This window comes from Meriones unguiculatus, chromosome 7 (genome assembly GCF_030254825.1).
Source record: "Meriones unguiculatus strain TT.TT164.6M chromosome 7, Bangor_MerUng_6.1, whole genome shotgun sequence".
Lineage (NCBI taxonomy): Eukaryota > Metazoa > Chordata > Mammalia > Rodentia > Muridae > Meriones > Meriones unguiculatus.
In genome coordinates, this window is record NC_083355.1 from 106,983,256 (window position 1) to 107,006,914 (window position 23,659).

General features: G+C 40.5%; 1 protein-coding gene across 1 annotated transcript in view; it reads right to left on the reverse strand.

Moving 5' to 3' along the window:
• The window catches only part of LOC110566760 (cation channel sperm-associated auxiliary subunit beta-like), a 151,511-nt gene that overhangs the window by 6,381 nt on the left and 121,471 nt on the right, over positions 1–23,659 (reverse strand). Inside the window, exons 20-22 of the mRNA XM_060388355.1 lie at positions 19,072–19,211; positions 3,561–3,758; positions 1,542–1,652 (exon numbers count right to left, since the gene is read on the reverse strand). Of these exons, the coding sequence (XP_060244338.1) occupies positions 1,542–1,652; positions 3,561–3,758; positions 19,072–19,211 (449 nt within the window). The remainder of the gene's footprint in view (positions 1–1,541; positions 1,653–3,560; positions 3,759–19,071; positions 19,212–23,659) is intronic.

A 23,659-nucleotide genomic window follows, 5' to 3' on the forward strand; every position in this document is an offset into this window, starting at 1 on the left:
ATTTTAGCACAGGGGTCTTTCCTGAGACTCATACTCCAACCAAGTACCATGCGGGGAGATAACCTAGAACCCCTGCTCAGATGTAGCCCATGGTATTTCAGTGTCCAAGTGGGTTCCATAGTAATGGGAACAGAGAGTGCCTCTGACATGAACTGATTGGCCTGCTCTTTGATCACCTCCCCCTGAGGGGGGAGCAGCCTTATCAGGCCATAGAGGAAGACAATGCAGCCATTCCTGATGAGCCCTGATAGACTAGGATCAGAAGGAAGGAGAGGAGGACCTCCCCTATCAGTGGACTTAGGGAAGGGCATACATGCAGAAGGGGGAAGGAAGGTGGGATTGGGAGGGGAAGAGTGAGGGGCTATGGGGGATACAAAGTGAATAAAGTGTAATTAATAAAAATTATTTTTAAAAAGTTAAGGTGCTCCTAAAAAAAAAAAAAAAAAAGAAGAAGAACAAGAAGATTCATTCAGGATAAAATCAGAGACACTAGTGGTATGGATATGCAGAAAGCGCTTGCCCAGGAGATTATGAAGGGTGTAATGTAACAATATTTCTACACAGTTCTTTCAGGTTGCACGTGGACATTTTGTTCTGAAAAAGGTACATCTTCCTTTTCCTTTCACAGTGAAGTTTCTCTGACTAGTGTGAAAGCCCATGGAGATACCCTTTGTCATGTGCAGAGCTCTATCTTTAGAGAATGTTGACAAGTGTCTGGTAACACTGGAAGTACTGAAACGTGCAAGTGTCCCATACCCCAAATCCTGCACTCAAAACCCTCCCGGGGGTAGTTGTGGCAACACATGTCAGCAAACTCACCACCTTGAGTCAAGAAGATCAGGGGTTTCAGTCAGCCTGGACTACATAGAAGTTTGAGCTAGTGTGGACTATATAGCAAGACCTTGTTCAACAACTCAAAATAAACGAATGATAAAATTTCCATCTTAATTATTTCATATCAACTAGATATATTTCCTACTTAACTCCCCAGAAAATTATGGTGGGGAGAACCCCGGGAAGGTAAAGCTATACATGCAACAAAAAAATTCTTATGTTAATAAAGGGAATGGTTGTAGTAACAAAACAGATTTTATCTTTGGAGGAAACAGAGTTGGAGAGCTCAGGGTCTTAGTGCCTCACAGTTTAGAGCAGAATTTCTTGCCCAAACCCAAGACTCAGCAAGAAGTATGTTAACCTCTAAACAGTTTGTGTGTGTGAAAACATGCATACAATATGTACTATTAGTTTGTTCAACTCTCTCTCTTTTGAGACAGTATATCTCTCTCTTTGTGTGTGTGTGTGTGTGTGTTTAGTGTGTGTGTGTGTGTGTGTGTATTTGTGTGGTGCATGTCTTGAGGTGTGGGTCTGGGCCAGAGCAAACCAGCAGGGGTCTGTTCTTTATTTCTTCTCCATCCTAGAGGTCAGACTGAGTTCAGGCTTGATGGCCAGGGCCTTTGTCAGCTGACCTAGATCATGAGCACACTGATTTCTTAAATATAACTCAAAAACTGCATTAGTTCATTTATAGACACATTCTTTACCTTTGATTTCTGAAACAGATTTCTTGGGATGGGTTTGCTAGGGTCTGCATGATAAAAGTTATCAGTCAGTGGAATAGAAATTCCCATATTAGATGGAGGCCTGTAGTTTACCTGCAGATGATTAGGTAAAGAAAGAGGGCCACGGGTTATTATTCACCATAGCATAAACATTTTGGCCTTTTCAGAAAACTGTTTCATGCAAACAATTCACTTCTAGCTCCAGGCATTACAATGAATTTCTCCTCTTCAGTACCTCTACCCCTCAGGTTCTGTAATTTCAAAGACCTTACCCTGTGATGATGTCATTTGGACTTTGTAAAGAGGTGAAAATGACTTTTAGTTCTCATAGTAGCTGCCATGAAGTTACTTCAGGGCGTGTCCAAGCATTTTAGAGAAGAGGCTCAGTGATTCAGTCAGAACACAGCCTCAAGTTTGATTATTTGTTTTCTGTCACAAAACTAGAAGTAGTACTTTAGCTAATTTTTAGCTTTGAAATGGTCACAAGAATCCCCAAATAAGACAAGACACAACAAAATAAGTGGCCGAGCAGATGGCTCAGCTGGTAGTGTCTGCCACTCAAGGGGAAACTCAATTGTGCCAGCACTAACCCCTAACCCCAATACAGAGGGCAGAGACAGGCCTATCTGGAGAGCTTGTCTGCAGATCTAGGTGAAATGGTGACCTCTAGGCTCAACGAGAGATCTTCCTCAGAAATAAGGCAGATTTAGGAAGACACCTGAGGTTAACTGCTGGCCTCCACATAAGCCCATGTGGTCAAGCTTTCCTGCACACACATACCTGCACACACACTTGCAAGTGAAAGAATCAGACTAATTTTGTAACCTATGTTTCTTTTAATTGCCTTATAACTTATATTTTCAACTTTTAGGCCCATGTCAATTAAAGCCTCTTAGTGCTTCTCCAGAGAGCCAAGGAATGTAAAAGTTCCTGACATTAGAGATAAGGAAGAGAACAAGCAGAGATCTCTACTAGGTGGAGAGAAAATCACCAGCCGGTGCCTGTAAGATAAGATAAACTTTGTTTGGAAACTGGGCTAAATGGCTCCAATCCTTCTCCTGAATAGCTCCTGACCTTTGATCCAAAGCCTGAAACCCCCACTCCTCAGAACAGACACAGGATGAGTTAATCATTCTCCCACCTTTAACTGTGGCTATATCTCATATGGCAGGAAATTCCAAACTGACTTGCAGATCAGATGTTTACGACAGGGCTGACCAGACCTAAGGGTGCCCAGAACCAACCAATTATTTCAAAAGTTAAATACCTCATCCAATCCTGACTCGCCAATATTGCAACCCCTGGAATTTCCCGTGCTTAGTCTTTTAAAAACCTAAGGCTTTTGTCTCCCAGTGCCATTCCTTGCTGACCAGCAGGAGTGACCCTATTGCACAATGGTAAAAATAAACCTCTTGCGATTTTGCATCGATGATTAGTTTCCTGGGTTCTTTTCATAACTTTTTAAAATTAGGCTCATGCTGGGCCTAACACAAGCATGCATGATGGCCATTCCCATACACACGAGAACAAAATTAGAGGACTCACAGACACTAACAAAACAAAAGCAAAAGTTATTATACTGAAATGCGATTGTTCACAGGAGAACTGGAAGGTCAAGTTCAATATTTTGAGATTTTACTGAAGGGGGGAGAAAAACCTAAACCCAAAGAGAAATGGAATCGTTTAGATATATAAGCTTGAGACAAAATCATTATAAGACAATATGGTTGCATGTATCACAAAATCCCAAGATTATACCATCATTATATTAATAACATTAATGATGATGAGGGAAGTTAGTGACAAAAATAATTATTTCAGGAAGCATTAATGGGTTTGAAACGAATCATCACCATCACATTCTTGAAATGACCCACAGTTTGAAAAAGATGAAACTGCTAGAGGTCCTCAGAGCAGAACTGCTAACAGGGAATGGCCATGCAAGGCAGCAGGAGAAGCACATGCCTTGCCCTCTTAAAGGGGGCAGAGCCAGGATCTTACCGGCAGAGTCTTGATCATATTGAAGCCCAGACTGTCCTCATGAACTCCACTGACCCAGTCTTCAGGTGGGATGTCAGCGTCAGGGACGTGGTGCATGGTCCTGAGGTAACTGCAGCTGCTCTTCATGGTTGTCACCAGTGTAGTGACATAGCAATCGGTTGATGCGTCCCACAGAACCAGTGCCAGCGAAGTGGAGCCCTGGAGACATCCCAAAGCGGAAGATTACAATCCCGGAGACATCCAAAACACACTGTTTTTAATGATCCAGAAAATCATCTATGATAACTGTGTTCGGGGTTTTTTCGTTTGGTTGTTTGTTTGGTTTGTTTTTGTTTGCTTTTTTGTTTTGTTCTTTTGTTTGTTGGTTGGTTGTTTGGTTGATTTTCAGTTTTTTGTTTTTCAAGACCCAGTTTCTCTGTGTAGCCTTGTCCTGGACTTGCTTTGTAGACCAGGCCGGCCTCAAACTCACAGAGATCTTCTTGCCTCTGCCTCCCTGAGTGTTTTGGGTTTTGAGTGAATGAGTTCATTAAGAATATAGCAAGCTGGCCAAAGAAAAAGAATAAAAATCATGAAGTTAGAGAGTCAGAGAACAACCTCAAATCATTTATTCAAAACAGTTGACACATTTTGACTGAGATAGTCTCACTTTTTCCTTATATTTGTGTGTGTGTGTGTGTGTGTGTGTGTGTGTGTGCGTGTGTGTTTGTAGGTCAGAGGACAACCTGCCTGTGTTGGTTCCTTTCTGCTACCATGACTTTCCAAGTGCTGGGATTATAAATGTGCAGTAACATACCTGGCATATGTCCTGCTTGGATGTATCCCTGGGCTTCATGCATGTCAGACAAGTGCTTCCCCAACTGAGCCACAGTGGGTTGTTCTTGAAATTAGTTACTATTGTTTCTAATATTAGTATTTTAGCGATGTTTTTAGAAAGACATGCATTTTTAGCTCCTATCTCTTAAATTTGAATGTTCATATAATCTTCTCTTTTGGGGAAGTTTTCTTTTATAATTCCATTAAAAAATTTTACTATGCCCTTTAATTTTATCTCAGTTCTTTTTCCTTCCCTGCGGATACTTGAACTTGGTCTCATGACCAAGCTCTCCAGTCACAGAGTCCTTGAAAATATTTTGCATATGAAACTGTTTTTGTTTGTTTGTTTGCTTCCCTGCTGACGTTATTTCCCAGAGATTGAAGACAATCTCTGATGCTCCTTCTTCTGCTTTGTCAAGTCTACTGATAATGCTTTCCGCTGAGTTTTTATTTGCTCTATCTAAAATTTTTATCTGCAATATTCCTACTTGTTTTTTATTTTCAAGATCTCAAATTTCTTGTTTAGTCTTGACTAAACTTTTTTTTTTGAGCGCCGGAAATAACTTCTTTATTTTATTCATCTGCTTATTTGAATCCTTCAGGTTATTGTCATTTTTTTTTTTACTTCTTTTAAAAATTTATTTATTTATTCACTTTATTTTCTGATTTCAGTCATTCCTCCTCTCCTACCAGTCCTGCTGCTCGCAGACTCCCTTTCTCCCATTCTTCCCTCTCCTTCTCTTTAGATGATGGGGAGGTCCCACATGGGTACCAAGCCACTCTGGCACATTAGTCGCTTCAGAACTAGGCACATTCTTTTCCACTGAAGCCAGACAAGGCAGCCTTTTTAGGGGAATGGAATCCAAAGAGAGGCATCAGAGTCAGAGAGGGCCCATGAGCCTGGTGTCGGGGGTCCACAGGAAGGTCAAGCTGTGCATCAGTTATATAGGTGTAAGGGGGCCTAGAAAGAGTCCATGCGTGTTCTTTGGCTGGTTGTTCAGTCTCTGGGAGCCCCCATGGGCCCAGGTTAGTTGACTCTGTAGGTCTTCTTGTGGAATCCTTGACCCCTCCAGCTCCCTCAATTGTTCCCCCAATTCTTCCATAGGACTCCATCAGCTCTGTCTAATGTTTGGCTGTGGGTCTCAGCATCTGTTTCCATCAGCTGCTGGGTGAAGCCTCTCAGAGGAGTTGTGCTAGGCTTCTGTCTTCAAGCATAGCAGAGTAACATTAATAGTGTCAGAGATTGCTTCTGTCCCGTGGGGTGGGTCTCAAGTAGAGCCAGTACTGAGAACAATTGCATTCTGGATGGGCAAAAGCAAGCAAGTGAGCTTCCTGGAGGCAGCCCACTCATTTTTGCATGGCTGACGAATGGGTATATCCCTGGCTTAGGCAAGGCCCCAAGGATTTTGCCTCAAGACCGCTTATTATTTCAATATTGCCTTTCTATACTTGTCTCATATATCTGGAATGACAGAGACCTTCATTTCTCATTGCTTCACTATGTTGGACAGGTTTTCTGTAGGTTATTTTGAAGACATACATTCATGACACAGCGGTGTTTAAACAAATTTATGATTTCATAACCACTGATGATATTTTAAAGAATTTCTGACTTGATTTAAGTAATGTTAAAAATCCTTCTGCAGTATAGCTAAAACAGCTAGGAGCTCTGCTAACCTCCATATGTCAAGCACTTGATTTAAACCAAGGGTGTAAGCAAGGTTGAAACAAATTAATAATCAAGGAGATACATTCATTCTAGGTTTAGTCCAAGGATATGGCCCAGGTGTACACCATAATAAGAAAGACCATATGAATATAGAAACAAAGAATAAATGATTAGCTGTACAAGACAGACACCTGTTTCTTAGAAAAACTTTGTCATAAAAAACTTGCTTTGAACACATAATATATGTTTGAAATCAGAAAAAGATATAACGTCTGCTTTGAACTCGTAATGAGCATATAGATAAAACTACTGCTTTAAACTTCTAATAAACAAAGTATCTAGTTAAATATTAGGATCAGTAGTCCTATTGTAAGTCCCTTTTTATCTATTTTTGAATGAGGTAATTTTTTTTTCCATATGTAGTGTACCTTTTGTATTAGATTGTATAAAAACCCAAGACAGAATTAAACAGTTGTTGAGGTTTTATCATAAAACCCCGCCTCATCCAAAAATGTGTGTGTCTATCTATTTGTAGGTCTAATTTACTGTATGTATTGTCTGTATGTATGTCTATGTGTATATGTTTACATTTATATCTGTATGTTTATATACATGTGGATGAGCGGTGTCTTTGGGAGTGCCCCTGTTTTCTCTATTGATTGTGTGCACGAGTGTGTGAGGTTTGTAAATCTCTGCCTGCTTTGTCTGCCTAATATGTACATTTTTGCATGCTTCTAAGTTCAGTAAGTTCAATAAGTGATAAGCAATCTGGAGTGTTTTATTAGCCTTCTTAATTAGGACTCTAGCTTCCAGGAAGCTGCTGTTCATTGCTAAGCCATTGAATTAAAGGGAACTAAGGTTTTTCTGTTTATAATCCCCAGTATTTATAGCAGGAAAGAGTCAGGGCTGTAGCTTCTTGGACTTGTGTGTTACAAGAGCCACCTGGCCTGACTGATGAAGACCTGCTGTCAAACAATAAAAGTTTTTAGACAGTGAGCTGCTTTGGAGTCAGAGCTACCGGAAGGCCTGGATAGCTCAATTGATAAAGTTTCAGACCCTGAACCTGAAAGCTCAGGGTTCAATTCCTTGCTACCTCACTTTTCCTCTAGAGGTTCTCGTGACCAGTGGCCCCTGGGAGTTAAGCTGTATATGGAGTTAAATTGTACATCTAGAGTTAAACTGTAGATATAGAGAGCCCCAAATAGCACAGCTACCATGCTGAAAGATAGAGACACCAGCCACCACATGGTCATCATGGCCATCGCTGTTGCTGTGCCCGCATTGGCTTACCCTGTGTGCTGGCGCTGGTCTCTAGCATGCCAGTCTTGGTTGGTCATTCCCTCAGTCATTTCATCTTTGTCCCTGCAGATCTTGTGGACAGGTCAAGTTTTGGGTCCAGGGTTTTGCGGGTGGGTTGGTGCCCTTATTCCTCCACTGGCAGTCCTACCTCGCCACAGGCTCCATAAACCCCGCCACTGGGAGTCTCAGGGACCCCATTCGACTTCCTTGGACCACCCCATCCTAGGATTCTGGAAAATTCCAGAGATGGCCACCACATCTGATTTTTGTTCTCTCTCCGTGTCTCCTCTCCCCCAATCTCCCTTCTCCTAATCTCCATTGTTGTCCCTTCCCCATCCCCTCTCCTTTATAGTTCCCTCCATCCATCCACCTCCATTTCTGACTGAGATTCAAGCATCCTCCTTTGTGCCCTCCTTTTAACTTACCTTCTTTGGGTCTGTGGGTTATAGTGTGGTCATGCTGTATTTTATGGCTAATATCCACTTATAAGTGAGTACATATCATGCATGATTTTTGGGTTTCCATTACCTCACTCAGGATGCTTTTTTCTAGTTCCATCCATTTTCCAGCAAATATCAAGATGTCCTTGTTTTTTTTTTTTTGTTGTTGTTGTTGTTGTTTTCAATGCAGTTTATTCAGGAACCTTGTACAATCATCTGACCCTGGGGAAAGCCAGCCTACAGCTTAAATAGCCTCTGGGTAGCCAACCCCAGCGTGCCATGTGGGCAATGCAGATAGGTCCACATACATGGAAGCAAGCCAGATCTTCGGCCTTAGCCAAATGTGGAATTGTTCATGACAGAGAGCACTCACCATCGGGAAAGTGGAAGGCGGAAACCAGCTCCATCTTTAAGGCACAGCATTCCGCAGCTCTCTACAGTTCCCCCTTTTTGTTTTAGACGGATGTCCTTGTTTTTAATAGCTGAGTCGTTTTCCATTGTGCAAATGTACCATAGTTTCGGTTTCTTTATTTATTCTAATATTGAGGGACATCTGGATTGTCTCTAGTTTCGGGCTATTATGAATAAAGCTGCTATGGACATAGCTCAGTAAGTGTCCTTGATGTAAGGTGGGACATCTTTTGGGTATATGCTCAGGAGTGGTATAGCTGGATTTTGAAGTAGAACTATTCCCAATTTTCTTAGAAAATGCAGATTGGTTTCCAAAGTAGTTGTACACATTGGCATTCCCACCAGCAATGAAGAAGTGTTCCACTTTCTCCACAATCTGGCCAGCATGTGCTGTCACTTGATTTTTTGGTCATAGCCATGCTGACTGGTGTAAGATGAAATCTCGGGGTTGTTTTGATTTGCATTCCCCTGATAACTAAAGGATGGTGAACATTTCTTTACGTTTTTCTCTACCACTTGGAATTCCTCTGTTCAGAATTCTCTGTTTTGCTCTGTACCTCATTTTTTAAAATTTATTTTTTATTAATTAGTTTGTTTACTTTGTATCCTGACTGTAGTCCCCTTCCTCGTCCCCTCCCTATCCCACCCTCTCTCTGTCTTCTCCATCCAGTCCCTCAGTCCACTGATAGGGGTGCTCCTCCTTCCCTTCCATCTGATCCTAGTCTATCAGGTCCCATCAGGAGTGGCTGCATTGTCTTCCCCTGTAGCCTGGTAAGGCTGCTCCCCTCTCAGGGAAGGTGACCAAAGAGCCAGCCACTGCGTTCATGTCAGAGACAGTCCCTGTTCCATTACTAGGGAATCCACTTAGACACTGAGCTGCCATGGGCTACATCTGTGCAGGGGTTCTAGGTTATCTCCATGCATTGTCCTTGGTTTGAGAATCAGTCTCAGAAAAGACCCCTGGGCCCATTTTTTTTTCTTTCATTGTAAAGCTCCTATCCCTTCCAGGTCTTTATATCTCCCCCTTCTTTCATAAGATTCCTTGTATTCTGCCCAAAGTTTGGCCATAAGTCTCAGCCTCTGCTCTGATACCCTGCAGAGTAGAGTCTTCAGAGTCCCTCTGTGGTAGGCTCCTGTCCTGTTCCCTGTTTTCTCTCTCTTCCCAAGTCCGTCCTGTTTGCCTTTCTGAATGAGGATTGAGCATCTTATCCAGGATCCTCCTTCTTGCTTACCTTCTTTAGGTGTATAGATTTTAGAATGTTTATCCTATATTGTAGGTCTAATATCTACTTATAAGTGAGTATATACCATGTGTGTCTTTCTGCTTCTGGGATACCTCACTCAGGATGATCTTTTCTACTTCCCACCATTGCCTGCAAATTTCATGATTTCCTTGTTTTTAATTGCTGAGTAGTAGTATTACATTGTTTAAATGAACCACACTTTCTGTATCCATTCCTCCACTGAGGGACATCTGGGTTATTTCCAGCTTCTGGCTATTACAAATAAAGCTGTTACAAACATGGTTGAGCAAATGTTGTTGTTATATACTTTAGCATATTTTGGATTTTTGCCTAGGAGTGGTACAGCTGGATCTTAAGGAAGCACAATTCCTAGTTGTCTGAGAAAGCACCAGATTGATTTCTAAAGTGGTTGTACAAGTTTACATTCTCACCAGCAATGGAGGAGGGTTTCCCTTTCTCCACAACCTCTCCAGCATGTGTTGTCACTTGAGTTTTTGATCTTAGCTACTCTGATGGGTGTAATGTGAAATCTCAGGGTTGTTTTGATTTGTATTTCCCTGATGACTAAGGCCGTTGAGCATTTCTTCAAGTGTTTCTCTACCATTCATTATTCCTCTATTGAGAATTCTCTGTTTAGCTCTGTTTACTCCTCTTAGGTGTGTTTGCTTCTTCTTGATCTAGAGCTTTCAGGTGTGCTGTAAATTTGCTAGTAGATTACTTGGTTTGTTGGTGTTTAACTTATTTTTTTTATTTTTTTTTAATTTTATTTTTCTCATTAGTTACATTTTGTTAATTCTGTATCCCAGCTGTATCCCTCATTCCCTCCCTCATCTCCTCCCTGCCCCTTTCCAAGTCCACTGATAGGGGAGGACCTCCTCCCCTTTCATATGACTCCCTTTTGTCAGGTATTTTCAGGACTGGCTGCAAAGTCCTCCTCTGTGGCCTAACAGTACTGCTCCCCCCTTGGGAGGTGGGGAGGTCAAAGAGCCAGTCATTGAGTTCCTGTTAAAAATAGTCCTTGTTCCCCTTACTATGGGAAACCAATTGATTACTGAGCTATCACGGGTCACATCCAAGCAGAGGTTCTAGGTTTTATCCTCTCATGGTCTTTGGTTGAGTGTCCATCTCAGAAAAGACCCTGTGCCCAGATATGTTTGGTCCTTGTGGAGCTCCTATCCTTTCCACATCAAACTCCCCGTTTTTCATATGATTCCCTGCACTCTATTGAAGGTTTGGTTATGAGTCTTAGTATCTACTTTGGAACACTGCTAGGTAAAGTCTTTCAGATGCTTTCTGTGGTAGACTCCTGTCATACGTTCAATGCATATCCCATTTGTCTTTCTAAATGAGGATTGATCATCATACCCCGTGTCCACTTTCTTGATTATCTTCTTTAGGTGTATAGATTTCATTATGTTTATATCTTTTAGGTCTATATAAGCGAGTATATTCCATGTTTGTCTTTCTCCTTCTGGGATACTTCACTCAGAATGATCTTTTCTAGATCCCACCATTTGCCTGCAAATTTCATGATTTCCTCTTTTTTAATTGCTGAGTAGTATTCCATTGTGTAAAAAAAACCACAATTTCTGTACCCATTCTTCCGTTGATGGACATTTGGGTTGTTTCCAGGTTCTGGCTATTACAAATAAAGCTGCTACAAACATGGTTGAGCAAATGTCCTTATTGTGTACTTGAGCAAATTTTGGGTATATACCTAGCAGTGGTATAGCTGGGTCTTGAGGAAGCACTATTCCTAATTGTCTGAGAAATTGCCAGATTGACTTCCAAAGTGGTTGTACCAGTTTACATTCCCACCAGCAATGGAGGAGGGTTCCCCTTTCTCCACAACCTCTCCAGCATGTGTTGTCACTTGAGTTTTTCATCTTGGCCATTCTGATGGGTGTAAGGTGAAATCTCAGGGTCATTTTGATTTGCATTTCCCTAATGGCTAATGACGCTGAGCATTTCTTTAAGTGTTTCTCTGCCATTCTATATTCCTCTACAGAGAATTCTCTGTTTAGCTCTGTTCCCCATTTTTTAATTGGATTATTGGTTTGTTGCTTTTCAGCTTCTTTAGTTCTTTATATATACTGGATATTAGCCCTCTGTCAGATAAAGGGTTGGTGAAGATTCTTTCCCAATCTGTAGGCATTTGTTTTGTTTTGATGACGGTGTCCTTTGCTTTACAGAAGCTTTTCAGTTTCATGAGGTCCCATTTATTGATTGTTGCTCTTAAAGCCTGTGCTGTTGGAGTTCTGTTCAGGAAGTTATCTCCTCTGCCAATGAGTTCTAGGCTGTTCCCCACTTTTTCTTCTAAGAGATTTAGCGTATCTGGTTTTATGTTGAGGTCTTTGATCCACTTAGACTTTAGTTTTGTGCAGGGTGATAAATGTGGATCTATTTTCATTTTTCTGCATGTAGACATCCAATTAGACCAGCACCATCTGTTGAAGATGCTATCTTTTTTCCATTGAATGGTTTTGGCTGCTTTGTCAAAAATCGAGTATTCATAGGTACATGGGTTTATTTCTGGGTCTTCTATTCAGTTCCATTGATCCTCCTTTCTATTTCTATGCCAATACCATGCAGTTTTTATTACTATTGCTCTGTAGTACAGCTTGAGATCTGGGATGGAGATACCTCCAGATGATCTGTTGTTGTACAGGGTTGTTTTGGAGATTCTGGGTTTTTTGTTTCTCCATATGAAGCTGAGAATCTTTTTTTCAAGGTCCGAAAAGAATTGAGTTGGTATTTTGATGGGAATTGCATTGAATCTGTAGATTACTTTTGGCAGGATGGCCATTTTCACAATGTTAATCCTTCCAATCCATGAGCACGGGAAATCTTTCCATCTTCTGAGATCTTCTTCAATTTTTTTCTTCAGAGACTTGAAGTTTTTCCTCAAACAGGTCTTTCACTTGTTTGGTTAATGTCACCCCAAGGTACTTTATGTTATTAGTGGCTATTGTGAAGCGTGTTGTTTCCCTAATTTCTTTCTCAGCCCTTTTGTCTTTTGTGTACAGGAGGGCTTCTAATTTTTTTGAGTTGATTTTGTACCCTGTCACTTTGCTGAAGGTGTTTATCAGCTGAAGGAGTTCTCTGGTTGAATTTTTGGGGTCGCTCATGTATACTATCATATCATCTGCGAATAGTGACACTTTGACCTCTTTCTTTCCAATTTGTATCCCCTTGATCTCCTTTAGTTGTCTTATTGCTCTGGCTAGGACTTCAAGTACTATGTTGAAGAGATATGGAGAGAGTGGGCAGCCTTGTCTTGTCCCTGATTTCAGTGGAATTGATTTAAGTTTCTCTCCATTGAGTTTGATGTTGGCTGTAGGCTTGCTGTATATTGCCTTTACTATGTTTAAGTATATGCCTTGTATCCCTGATCTCTTCAAGACTTTAAACATGAATGGGTGTTGGACTTTGTCAAATGCTTTTTCGGCGTCCAAGGAGATGATCATGTGGTTTTTCTCTTTCAGTTTGTTTATGTGGTGGATTACATTGATGGATTTCAGTATGTTGAACCACCCTTGCATGCCTGGGATGAAGCCTACTTGGTCATAGTGGATGATATCTTTGATGTGTTCTTGGATTCGGTTTGCAAGTATTTTATTGAGTATTTTTGCATCAATATTCATAAGAGAGATAGGTCTGAAGTTCTCTTTTTTGTTGGGTCTTTGTGTGGTTTGGGTATCAGGGTGACTGTCACTTCATAGAATGAGTTTGGTAGTGTTCCTTCTGTTTCTATTTTGTGGAATAGTTTGAGGAGAATTGGTATTAGCACTTCTTTGAACGTCTGGTAGAATTCTGAGCTGAAACCATTGGGCCCAGGGCTTTTTTTGGAGGGGAGACTGACTGTTAATGACTGCTTCAATTTCCTTGGGGGATATAGGGCCATTCAGTCTTTCTATCTGATCTTGACTTAATGTTGGTAGATGGAATCTATCAAGAAAATTGTCCATTTCATTTAGATTTTCAAATTTTGTGGCATATAGGCTTTTATAGTATGTCTAATGATTGTTTGGATTTCTTCAGTGTCTGTAGTTATGTTCCCCTTTTCATTTCTGATTTTGCTGATTTGGATAGATTCTCTCTGCTTTTTAGTTAGCTTGGCTAAAGGTTTGTCTATCATGTTGATTTTTTCAAAGAACCAGCTTTTTGTTTCATTGATTCTTTGAATAGTTTTATTTGTTTCTAATTGATTGATTTCAGCCCCAAGTTTGATTATTTCCAGCCTGCTGCTCCTCTTGGGTGTATATGCTTCTTTTTTTTCTAGTGTTTTCAGTTGGGCCATTAAGTTACTTGTATGTGATGTTACAAATTTCTTCTTGAAGGCACTTAGTGCTATAAATTTTCCTCTGAGCACTGCTTTCAATGTGTCCCATAAATTTGGGTATGTTGTGCCTTCATTTTCAATGAGTTCTAGGAAGTCTTTAATTTCTTTCCTTATTTCTTCCTTAACCCAGCTGTCATTGAGTAACAAGTTGTTCAGTTTCCATGTGTGTGTAGGTTTTTGGTTATTTCCATTGTTGTTGATGTCCAGCTTTAGTCCATGGTGGTTCAATAGAATACAAGGGATTATCTCAATCTTTTTATATCTGTTGAGGCTTGCTTTGTGACCAACTATATGGTCTATTTTGGAGAAGGTTCCATGAGGTGCTGAAAAGAAGGTATACTCTTTTGAGTTTGGGTGGAAAGATCTATAGATGTCTATTAGGTCCATTTGATTTAGGGACTCTGTAAGTGCTTTTATTTCCCTATTTGGTTTCTGTCTAGTTGATCTTTCCCTTGGTGAGAGTGGGGTGTTGAAGTCACCCACTATTAGGGTATGTGATCAATGTGTGGTTTAAGCTTTAATAATGTTTCATTTATGAATGTAGGTGCTCTTGTATTTGGGGCATAGATGTTTAGAATTGTGATGTCTTCTTGGTGAATTTTTCCTTTGATGAAAATGTAGTGCCCCTCTATGTCTTTTTTTATTAGTTTTGGTTGAAAATCTATTTTATTAGATATTAGGATAGCTACTCCTGTTTGTTTTTTGGGTCCATTTGCTTGAAAACTGTTTTCCAGCCTTTTGCTCTGAGGTAATGTTTATCTTTGTTGCGTAGGTGTGTTTCTTGGATGCAGCAGAATGTTGGTTCCTGTTTCTGCACCCATTCTGTTAGTCTGTGTCTTTTTATTGGAGAGTTGAGTCCATTGATGTTGATAGATAATAATGACCATTGAATGTTATTTCCTATTATTGTGAAGTTGGCGATGTTACTGTGAATCATTGCTTGTTTGCTTTTGATTTTTGTTGGAAATTATCTTTAACCTGTTTTCTTGGGTGTATTTTTTTTTTCATTGGATTGGAATTTTCCTTCTAGTATCTTCTGTAGGGCTGGGTTGCTGTTCAAATATTGTTTAAATTTAGTTTTGTCGTGGAATATTTTATTTTCTCCATCTATGTTGATTGAAAGCTTTGCTGGGTAAAGTAGTCTAGGTTGGCATCTGTGGTCCCTTAGGGCCTGCATGATATCTCCCCAGGCCCTTCTGGCTTTCATAGTTTCTGATGAGAAGTCCGGTGTGATTCTGATAGGTTTGCCTTTATATGTTACTTGGCCTTTTTCCCTTGCTGCTTTTAGTATCTTTTCTTTGTTCTGTAGATTAAGTGTTTTGACTATGATGTGGCATGAGGAGTTTCTTCTCTGGTCTAGTCTATTTGGTGTTCTGTAGGCCTCTTGTATGTTTGTGGACATCTCTTTCTTTAGGTTGGGAAAATTTTCTTCTATGATTTTCTTGAAAATATTTTCTGGACCTGGTAGCCTGGACTCCTCTTCTTCTTCAATTCCTATTATTCTTAGATTTTGCCTTTTCATGGCGTCCTTGAGTTCTTGGATGGTTTGTGTTTGGGATTTTTCTGATTTTATTTTTGCTTTGAGAGAAGTATCAATTTCTGTGAGTGTATCTTCAGCACCCGAGAGTCTCTCTTCCATCTCTTGTATTCTATTAGTGATGCTTACCTTTGTGATTCCTTCTCTTTTCTCTAAGTTCTTCAGTTCCAGGGTTTTCTCCGTTTGTGTTTTCTTTATTGATTCTAATTCTGTTTTCATGTCTTGCATGAAAACATGTCTTTCCTTGCATGTCTTTCCTTCATCTGTTTGAGTGTGGATTCAACTTCTTAAGTTCTTTATATATTCTGGATAATAGCCCTCTGTCAGATGTAGGGTTGGTGAAGATCCTTTCCCAGTCTATAGGCTGTCATTTTGTTCTGATGACAGTGTCCTTTGCTTTATAGAAGCTTTTCAGTTTCATGAGGTCCCATTTATTAATTGTTGCTCTTAGAGCCTGTGCTGTTGGTGTTCTGTTCAGGAAGTTGTTTCCTGTGCCAATAAGTTCAAGGCTCTTCCCTACTTTTTCTTCTAACAGATTTAGTGTGTCTGGTTTTATGTTGAGGTCTTTGATCCACTTGGACTTTAACTTTGTGCATGGTGATAAATATGGATTTATTTGCATTTTTCTACATATGGACATCTACTTAGGCCAGCACCATTTGTTGAAGATGACGTCTTTTGTCCATTGTATGGTTTTGGCTTCTTTGTAAAAATGAAGTTTCTATAGGTGTGTGGGTTTATTTCTGGGTCTTCTATTCAACTCTTGTTCCACCATTCTGTTTCTATGCCAGGACCATGCAGTTTTTATTACTGTTGCTCTATAGTACAGCTTGAGATCTGGGATGGAGATACCTCCAGAAGATCTTTTATTGAACAGGATTGCTTTAGCTATTCTGGGTTTTTTGTTTTTCCGTATGAAATTAAGAATTGTTCATTCAATGAATACAGAAAGTGTGGTACCTTTACACAATGGAACACTACTCAGCAATTAGAAGCAAGGAAATCATGAACTTTTCGGGCAAGTGGTAGGAACTAGAAAAGATCATCCTGAGTGAGGTAATCCAGAAGCAGGAAGACACATATGATATATACTCACTTATAAGTAGATATTAGCCAGATAATATAGGACAAACATACTAAAATCTATGGTCCTAAGAAGCTAAACAATGGGGAAGACTTAGGGAAGATGCTTAATCCTCACTCAGAAGGGAAAACAGGATAGACAATCAGAAGTAGGAGAACACAAGGACCTCTGAAAGACTACCCACCAGGGTATCAAAGCAGATACTGAGACTCATAGCCAAACTTTGGCCAGAGTGCTGGAATCCTCATGGAAGAAGAGGGAGACAGAAAGACCTGGAGTGGACAGGAACTCCACAAGGAGAACAACAGAGCCAAATTACCTGGTCCTAGGGGAACCTGTAGAGACCGATACTCCAACCAAGGACCACACCTGGAGAGGACCTAGACCCCCTGCTCAGAGGAAGCCCATAGGCTGCTCAGTTTCCAAGTAGGTTCCCTAATAAGGGGTGTATGGACTGTCTCTGACAGGAACTCAGTGGCCAGATCTTTGATCACCTCCCCGCTGGGGGGTGCAGTCCTGCCAGCCCACAGAGGAAGATGATGCAGTCAGTCCTGAAGAGACCTAATAGGCTAGGGTCAGATAGAAGGGGAGGAGCCTCCCCTATCAGGGGACTAGAGAAAGGGCATAGGGGGAGATGTAGGAGGGTGGGTGGGACTGGAAGGAGACAAGAAGGGAGGTGCAGCAGGAATACAAAGTGAATAATTTGTAATAAATAAGTAAATACATAAAAATTTGGTGGTAGAAGAACTCTCCAATTTCATTAAGAAGGGACTTAGTATTATGAAGTTTCCTCTTAGCACTGCTTTTCTTGTGTCTGATAAGTTTGGGTATGTTGTGCCTTAATTTCCATTGAATTTTGGGAAGTCTTTAATTTACTTCTTTATTTCTTCCCTGACCCTTTTGTCACTTAGCAGATAGCTGTTCTGTTTCAATGAGGTTGTAGGGTTTCTGTTGTTTCTATTTTTGAAGTCTAGCTCTATTCCATGGTGATCTGATAAGATACAGGGATTACTTTCAATTTTCTTGGATCTGTTGAGGCTTACTTTGTGACCAACTATGTGGTCAATTTTAGAGAAGGTGCTGTGAGTTGCTGAGAAGAAGGTCTCATTATTTCTCTTTTTAATTTCTGTCTTGATAATCTGGTAAAGAGTGAGGTGTTGTAGTCTTCTACTATTAACGTGTAGGATTCAGTGTGTGACTTAAGCTTTAGTAATGCTTCTTTTACAAATGTGGGTTCAATTGCATTTGGGGTACAGATGTTCAGAATTGAGATGTACTATTGGTGGATTTTTTTCTGTGTGATGAGTATGACATGTCCTTCCCTATCTCATTTGATTAGCTTTGGTTGAATGGCTAAAGCAGCTTGTTTCTTGGGTCCATTTGCTTGGAAAAAATTTGTCCAATACTTTACTCTGAGAAAATGTTTATCTTTGTTGCTGAGGTTTGTTTCCTGTATACAGCAGAATGATGGATCCTGTTTTCATATCCATTCTCCTAACTTGTGTCTTTTTATTGGAAAATTGGCTCCTTTGATGTTGACAGATATTAATGACCAATGATTGTTAGTTTCTGTTATTTTAATGGCGGTGGAAGTGATGGGGTGTATGTGTCTCTCTGTGTGTTTCTTTTCTTTTGGTTTTACTTCAGTGGAGTTATTTATTTCCTGTGTTTTCTTGGATGTAGTTAACCTCCTTGGGTTGGATTTTCCTTCTAGTTTCTTTTGTAGGCCTGGGTTTGTGCATAGATATTATTTAGAGGTAATTTTTTCGTGGACTATCTTTTCTCCATTTATGGTGATTGAAAGTTTCCTGGCCTGATATCTGTGGTCTCTTAGGGCCTGCCAGATATCTGCTCAGGACTATCTGGCTTTTAGAATCTCTGTTGAGAAGTCAGGTCAGGTATAATTCTGATAGGCCTGCTTTTATCTATTAATTGGTCTTTTCCTCTTGCAGCTTGTAAAATTCTTTGTTCTGTGTTTTGAGTATTAGGTGACTGGAGGATTTTCTTTTCTGGTTTAATCTATTTGGTGTTTTCTAAGCTTCTTGTACTCCTATAAACATAACTCTTTCTTATGTTAGGAAAATTTTCTTCTATGATTTTTTTGAAAATATTTTCTTATCCATGGATCCGGGAATCTTCACTTTTCTCTCTTCTTATTATTTTGTGGTATTTTCATAGTGTTTCTGATTTCTTGGATGTTTTGTGTCAGGGCTTTTTAGATTTAACCTTTTATTTTACTGATGTATCCATTTCTTCAGTTGTATCTTCTGCACCTAAGATTCTTTCCTTCATTTCTTGTATTCTGTTAGTGATGCTTATGTCTGTAGCCCCTGTTCTCTTCCCTAGGTGTTCCATCTCCAAGATTCTCTCAGTTTGTGTTTTCTTTATTGTTTCTATTTCCATTTGCAGGTCCTGAACTGTTTTATTCATTTTCTTCACCTGTTTGATTGTGTTTTCCTATATTTCTTTAAGGGATTTATTTGTTTCCTCTTTCAAGGCCTCATAAAAATAGCTTTAATGTCCAGTGCTTGTTAGAGCAGTGTAGCTGGGTTCTGGAGGTTGAATGTGCTTCACTTATCCTTGAGGGAAGGATTTCATTTGTCTTTCTTAGCTAATAAATCTACACTTTCTAGAGCTAATAGATTGTTTCATAATAAGGAAAAACCTCTTACTCTGTGGAAAAATTTGCTAGCTATCTGAATCTTCATGTGGTAATCATCACTGATGTCGAAATGACCATTGGCCATAACTTCCAATAATGTTGGGTTTCCAATAATCACCGTCACTGGTGGGATCTGAAGTGGTATCATACCTGTGGGATCAGTGCCAAGAGTTAACATTACCTATGGGATCAGTGCCAACGTTAACATGACATAACAAAGCTGTAAAAACAACTTAGCAATGATTGGCAATCTTAACAGTTCTTAGAAAAAATTACCTTCCCAGATATTTTCGTCAGGAGATACATATTTTTTCCCTTTAAAGTTCTCATTTCTCATCCAGTTTCTGAAATGGCTGGGAAGGTCACTTGGGTACAACTGGTTATGTTTGCTCTAGGCAGGTACTTGTAGGTACAATTACCTACAACTATGGAGCAGAGGATGCTGATGGCCTTCAAGTGACATGTAATATCCCTGCAAAGTGTTATGTGTGCTGGGAACTGATCTCAGCTCTCTGCAAGAGCCACAGGAGTGGTCACCTCTCCAGGGCACCTTCAAAGATTTGTAGAGGTTTTTACTGGCTTAGGTTAACCTCCTCCAGGGAGACATAGGGAATCAGACAAAACAGCTCGGAATCTCTGGACTCACTTGTTTTAGGGAACCTAGGGTAAACTTTGCTCACTGTGATACTACACTTTCTGATCCTGGGCATTCCTTGCTGCCACCCACACTTCTGAACAATGCATGACCTTGAACTTGAACTGAGCTCAAGAATGCTTCCCTCTTACAACAGTCCTATGTGAGGTGTGTATAAGTTTTCTCAGTGAAAAAAAAAAGGGAAAAAAAGTGCTTTCTTTTTGTGGGGAAAGATTGTTTTGAACTTTATTCCAGTGTATTCTTGCTTGCTGGAAGAAGGAAGCTCTTTCTTCACTCTGGTATCTCCTGTCATTGTTTATTGGATTTATACCCACATAGAGACAAAACCTGAAGCATTTAGCAACAGCCAGTGGATAGAAGACGAAGAAACTCTGTGCCCCTTATCTCTTAAGAGTAAGTGTTACCTATGGAGATTAAAATATTATGAACTTTGGATTTCATGCATTAATATCTTTACCTCTGTATTTATGGAGGTAAGACCTCTGCCACGTTGGCAATAACATTTGTGCATGCTCCTTTTTAGAGCCTTAAAAGGTTTGCCTTTTAAAAAGAAGCATTGATTCTTCACTTGAACTTACAGACATCTGAGGAGTGACTCAAATGGGATAAAAAGTTTGACATCTCTGTCTTGGCATCCCATAATAAGCACCTAGAAACTGCTTTTGTTAAAAAGCAATGACGTTCACTAGAGTGCACCATGAAAAAAGACAGAGCCTGGAATTCCCAACCTTAAATCTAGATCTGTCTTTGACTTTAGGCCAGACACCTGCCTCTCTTTGCATGCACATATTAATCATTCAAAAACTGTCCACAAGCAAATTAGAAATTCTATACAGAATAAAATATGCTCCATTTTCGATACACAGGTGTCTTAGGGCTTCAGAGAAACATCAGATGTTGGTTCTCCAATCCCAAAGGCTGACAGCCTGCTATGTGACTAAGCACATGCATGAAGAGAGGCGAGGTGTGGGACATGAGCAAAGCTGATGCTGGCACAGTTCTATCACAGGGCAACTTTCACAAGAGTTGGGTGGTCTGCAAGACTGAAGGCCTGCAAAACAGGGTGTGGGGCTCCTGGAATGACAAGAGAAGAGTGGGACGTGAGCTATGGTGAAGGTGAGGTGTCAGATGGGAACAACTGTACCTTCTATGATATCCAACCAGTGGGGAAGAGGACAAGGGCCTTGCACTTGGGGCTATGGAATGAATGATTACACCCAGTGAGGCACCTGCCACTTTGTCTGTGGTGGCACATGACTTTTCAAGAGACACTAACTGAGTCTCCAGGGCTCACTGTTAGGAAGCAGGAGGCCTGGAACCCCACAGTTTCTAACCTACCTCAGGCCCTTTCAAAGCTGAAGGTACAAAGTGAGAGTAACCGAGGAATTTCCCTCCCAGCCTTGCCATGTTCTGTTCAGAACCGCATTCCCAATCATTGCCCTAAACCTCAAGTTACTGGGAATAATAACGGCTGTGCACACAAGCAGGCACAATCATCTCACAGAACCTGGTTTGTCTCTTCCAGCTTTGGGAACAGTGAGAACTTCAAACCAACATATAGGGCCAGAACTGAGAATGAGCAACTAGACCAAACCTTGACTGGAACTGCTTGATTACTTGTCCTGCTCCAACTCATCCTCTTCTGAAACCTAAAGCATGTCAGTACTCTAAAGACGGACTTAGGCCTCCCTATCTGGTTTCTCTTCCCAATTCGCCACATTGACTGCAGCCCTCTCCTCTGCTTTTCTCCAGTCCTCACCTCTTTCATGGTAGACATTTTTAGCCCTTCCTTCGTAGACTAGTAGGTGGCCAAAACCCATTACACTGTTCTAGAGAAGAGACAGAGGCTTCCTTACCAAGCCCTGTCCAGCCTGCACCTCACTGACTCCTCTGCCCACAAACTCTTGGTCCTGCCTTAGTTCTTTCATTGTTGTCATGGCAAACACCCTGACATGTAGAAGGGAGTGTTTGTTTTAGCTCACAGTTCGAGACACAGTCTCTCCTGGTGGGGAAATCTAGTTGAAGCAGTTGGGCATTTCATCCACGGCCAAGACACAGACAACAGTGCATGAATGCATGCCCAACCCCCTCACAAGCATGCGCAGAGGCCTTTTCCCCAGGTGGTTCTCATTTGTCAAGCTGCCATCAGGAACCATCCTGATGGCTCAACCAAGGTCTGAGCTTGGCTTGGCTTAACGTGCCCTTCCTTCTTCAGGATACATAGTAAAACTGCTTCCTACCTACCAACCCTTGTCTCCTGAACATTGGTTATTCTTCCACTATGATGACACGTGCGTATAGATTGAAACCGTAGCTAAATCATAATGGTCAGCAGCAGCTGTCACTCTGTGCTGCTTATGTATACAATTTCCATACTATTGGCTTTACCAGCAGAGGAGTATGGCAACCTCAAGCAACAAATACTTCTTGTTGATGCTCCGTCTTCCTCAAACTGCCCTCCAAGCTGTGAGTTCTCTCACTGCTCTCCTCTAGAACCTATGTTCTCCAATGCACAGAGATTATGCTTTCCTTTTTCCTGTTCCTGTCTTGCCACACTGATGGTAGCTGTTACCCGGACTTGGTTTTTGGTAGTAGTATCTTTTTTTTTTTAATCCCATTACTTCAGAGAAATGCTTTCCCTGGAAGTTTTGGTTTTACATATTTAAAGTTCTTAAAAGTTACTATATTATGATTATTTACTAAATCATTATTGTTTTATGTATGTGGGGTGTGTGTGTGTGTGTGTGTGTGTGTGTGTGTGTGTGTGTTCAGGTGTACATGGATACTATAGTGGGCATGTGAGAGTCACAATGCCACTTTTGGGAGTCGATTCTCTTTCCACTGTGGAATCTAGAGGCCAGACTCAGGTTGTATGAACTGCATGGCAACTAACTCTATCCAACGAGCCACCTCATTAGTTCACACGTGTTCTTCATTATTATTGTATTTTTATTTATTTTAAAACTTTACTTATTTAGTAATGTGTTTGCCTACATATGAATGTGTGTGTGCACGCGTGCGTGAAATGGTGCTCTTGGGAAGGTCCACAGAGACCTGCCTGTGGATTTGGCTCTATTTCTTTCCATCTACCATGTTGATCACGCTTCTCAGGCATCAGTCTGGGTGGAAAGTGTCCTACTTGCTAAGCCATCTTTTCATCCCAGCTTCATGTGTTTTTCCAATAAGTATGTGGAAATATAAGATGTAGTATAGTATTTTCATGTAAAATCCACTTTGGCTTGAGTTAAATAGCTGAAATAGGGGCTGGAGAGATGGCTCAGTGGTTAAGGGCTCTCAGTGTTCTTGTGGAGGAACTTGGCTTGATTCCCAGCATTCACATGCTAACTTACAACATGTGCCTCTGATTTCTGGGGGATCTGAAACCCTTTCCTGTTCTCCGTGGTGCAGATACATGCAAGCAAACACTCATAGACACAATAAAAATAAACATATTTTAAAAAATACTGAAGATAAACATTGCCATGTCAAAATAATTACAAGGATTCATTTGAAGGTCAACAAAAATCTATGCTAAAATATGATTTAAGCTTTGACTGTAAATTTACCTCCATTTCCTTATTTTAGAATTATTATCATCTAGACGTTTAGGGTGATTATAAATATCAAAAATGTCTACAAAACATTTGAAATGTGTTTCTCACATCAGTATACCCCAAGGTCGTTCATAGCTCCATTCCCAGGGCACTCAACAGCCTCCTCTGACTTCTGCAAGTACTGCATGCACAGCACACAGACATATATGAAGTACAACATGCATACACATTAGTCAAAAGACATAAATTTAAAACAAAATTTCAGCAGGGGAAAAAAAACCAAAAGGATCTTTTTTCTTTCTCTTCCCCTGTCTTTCTTTTCCCTTTGTTCTTTCTTTCTTTGTCAATACAGAGCTTAGAAGACAGTCATGAACCATAACTAGGACATC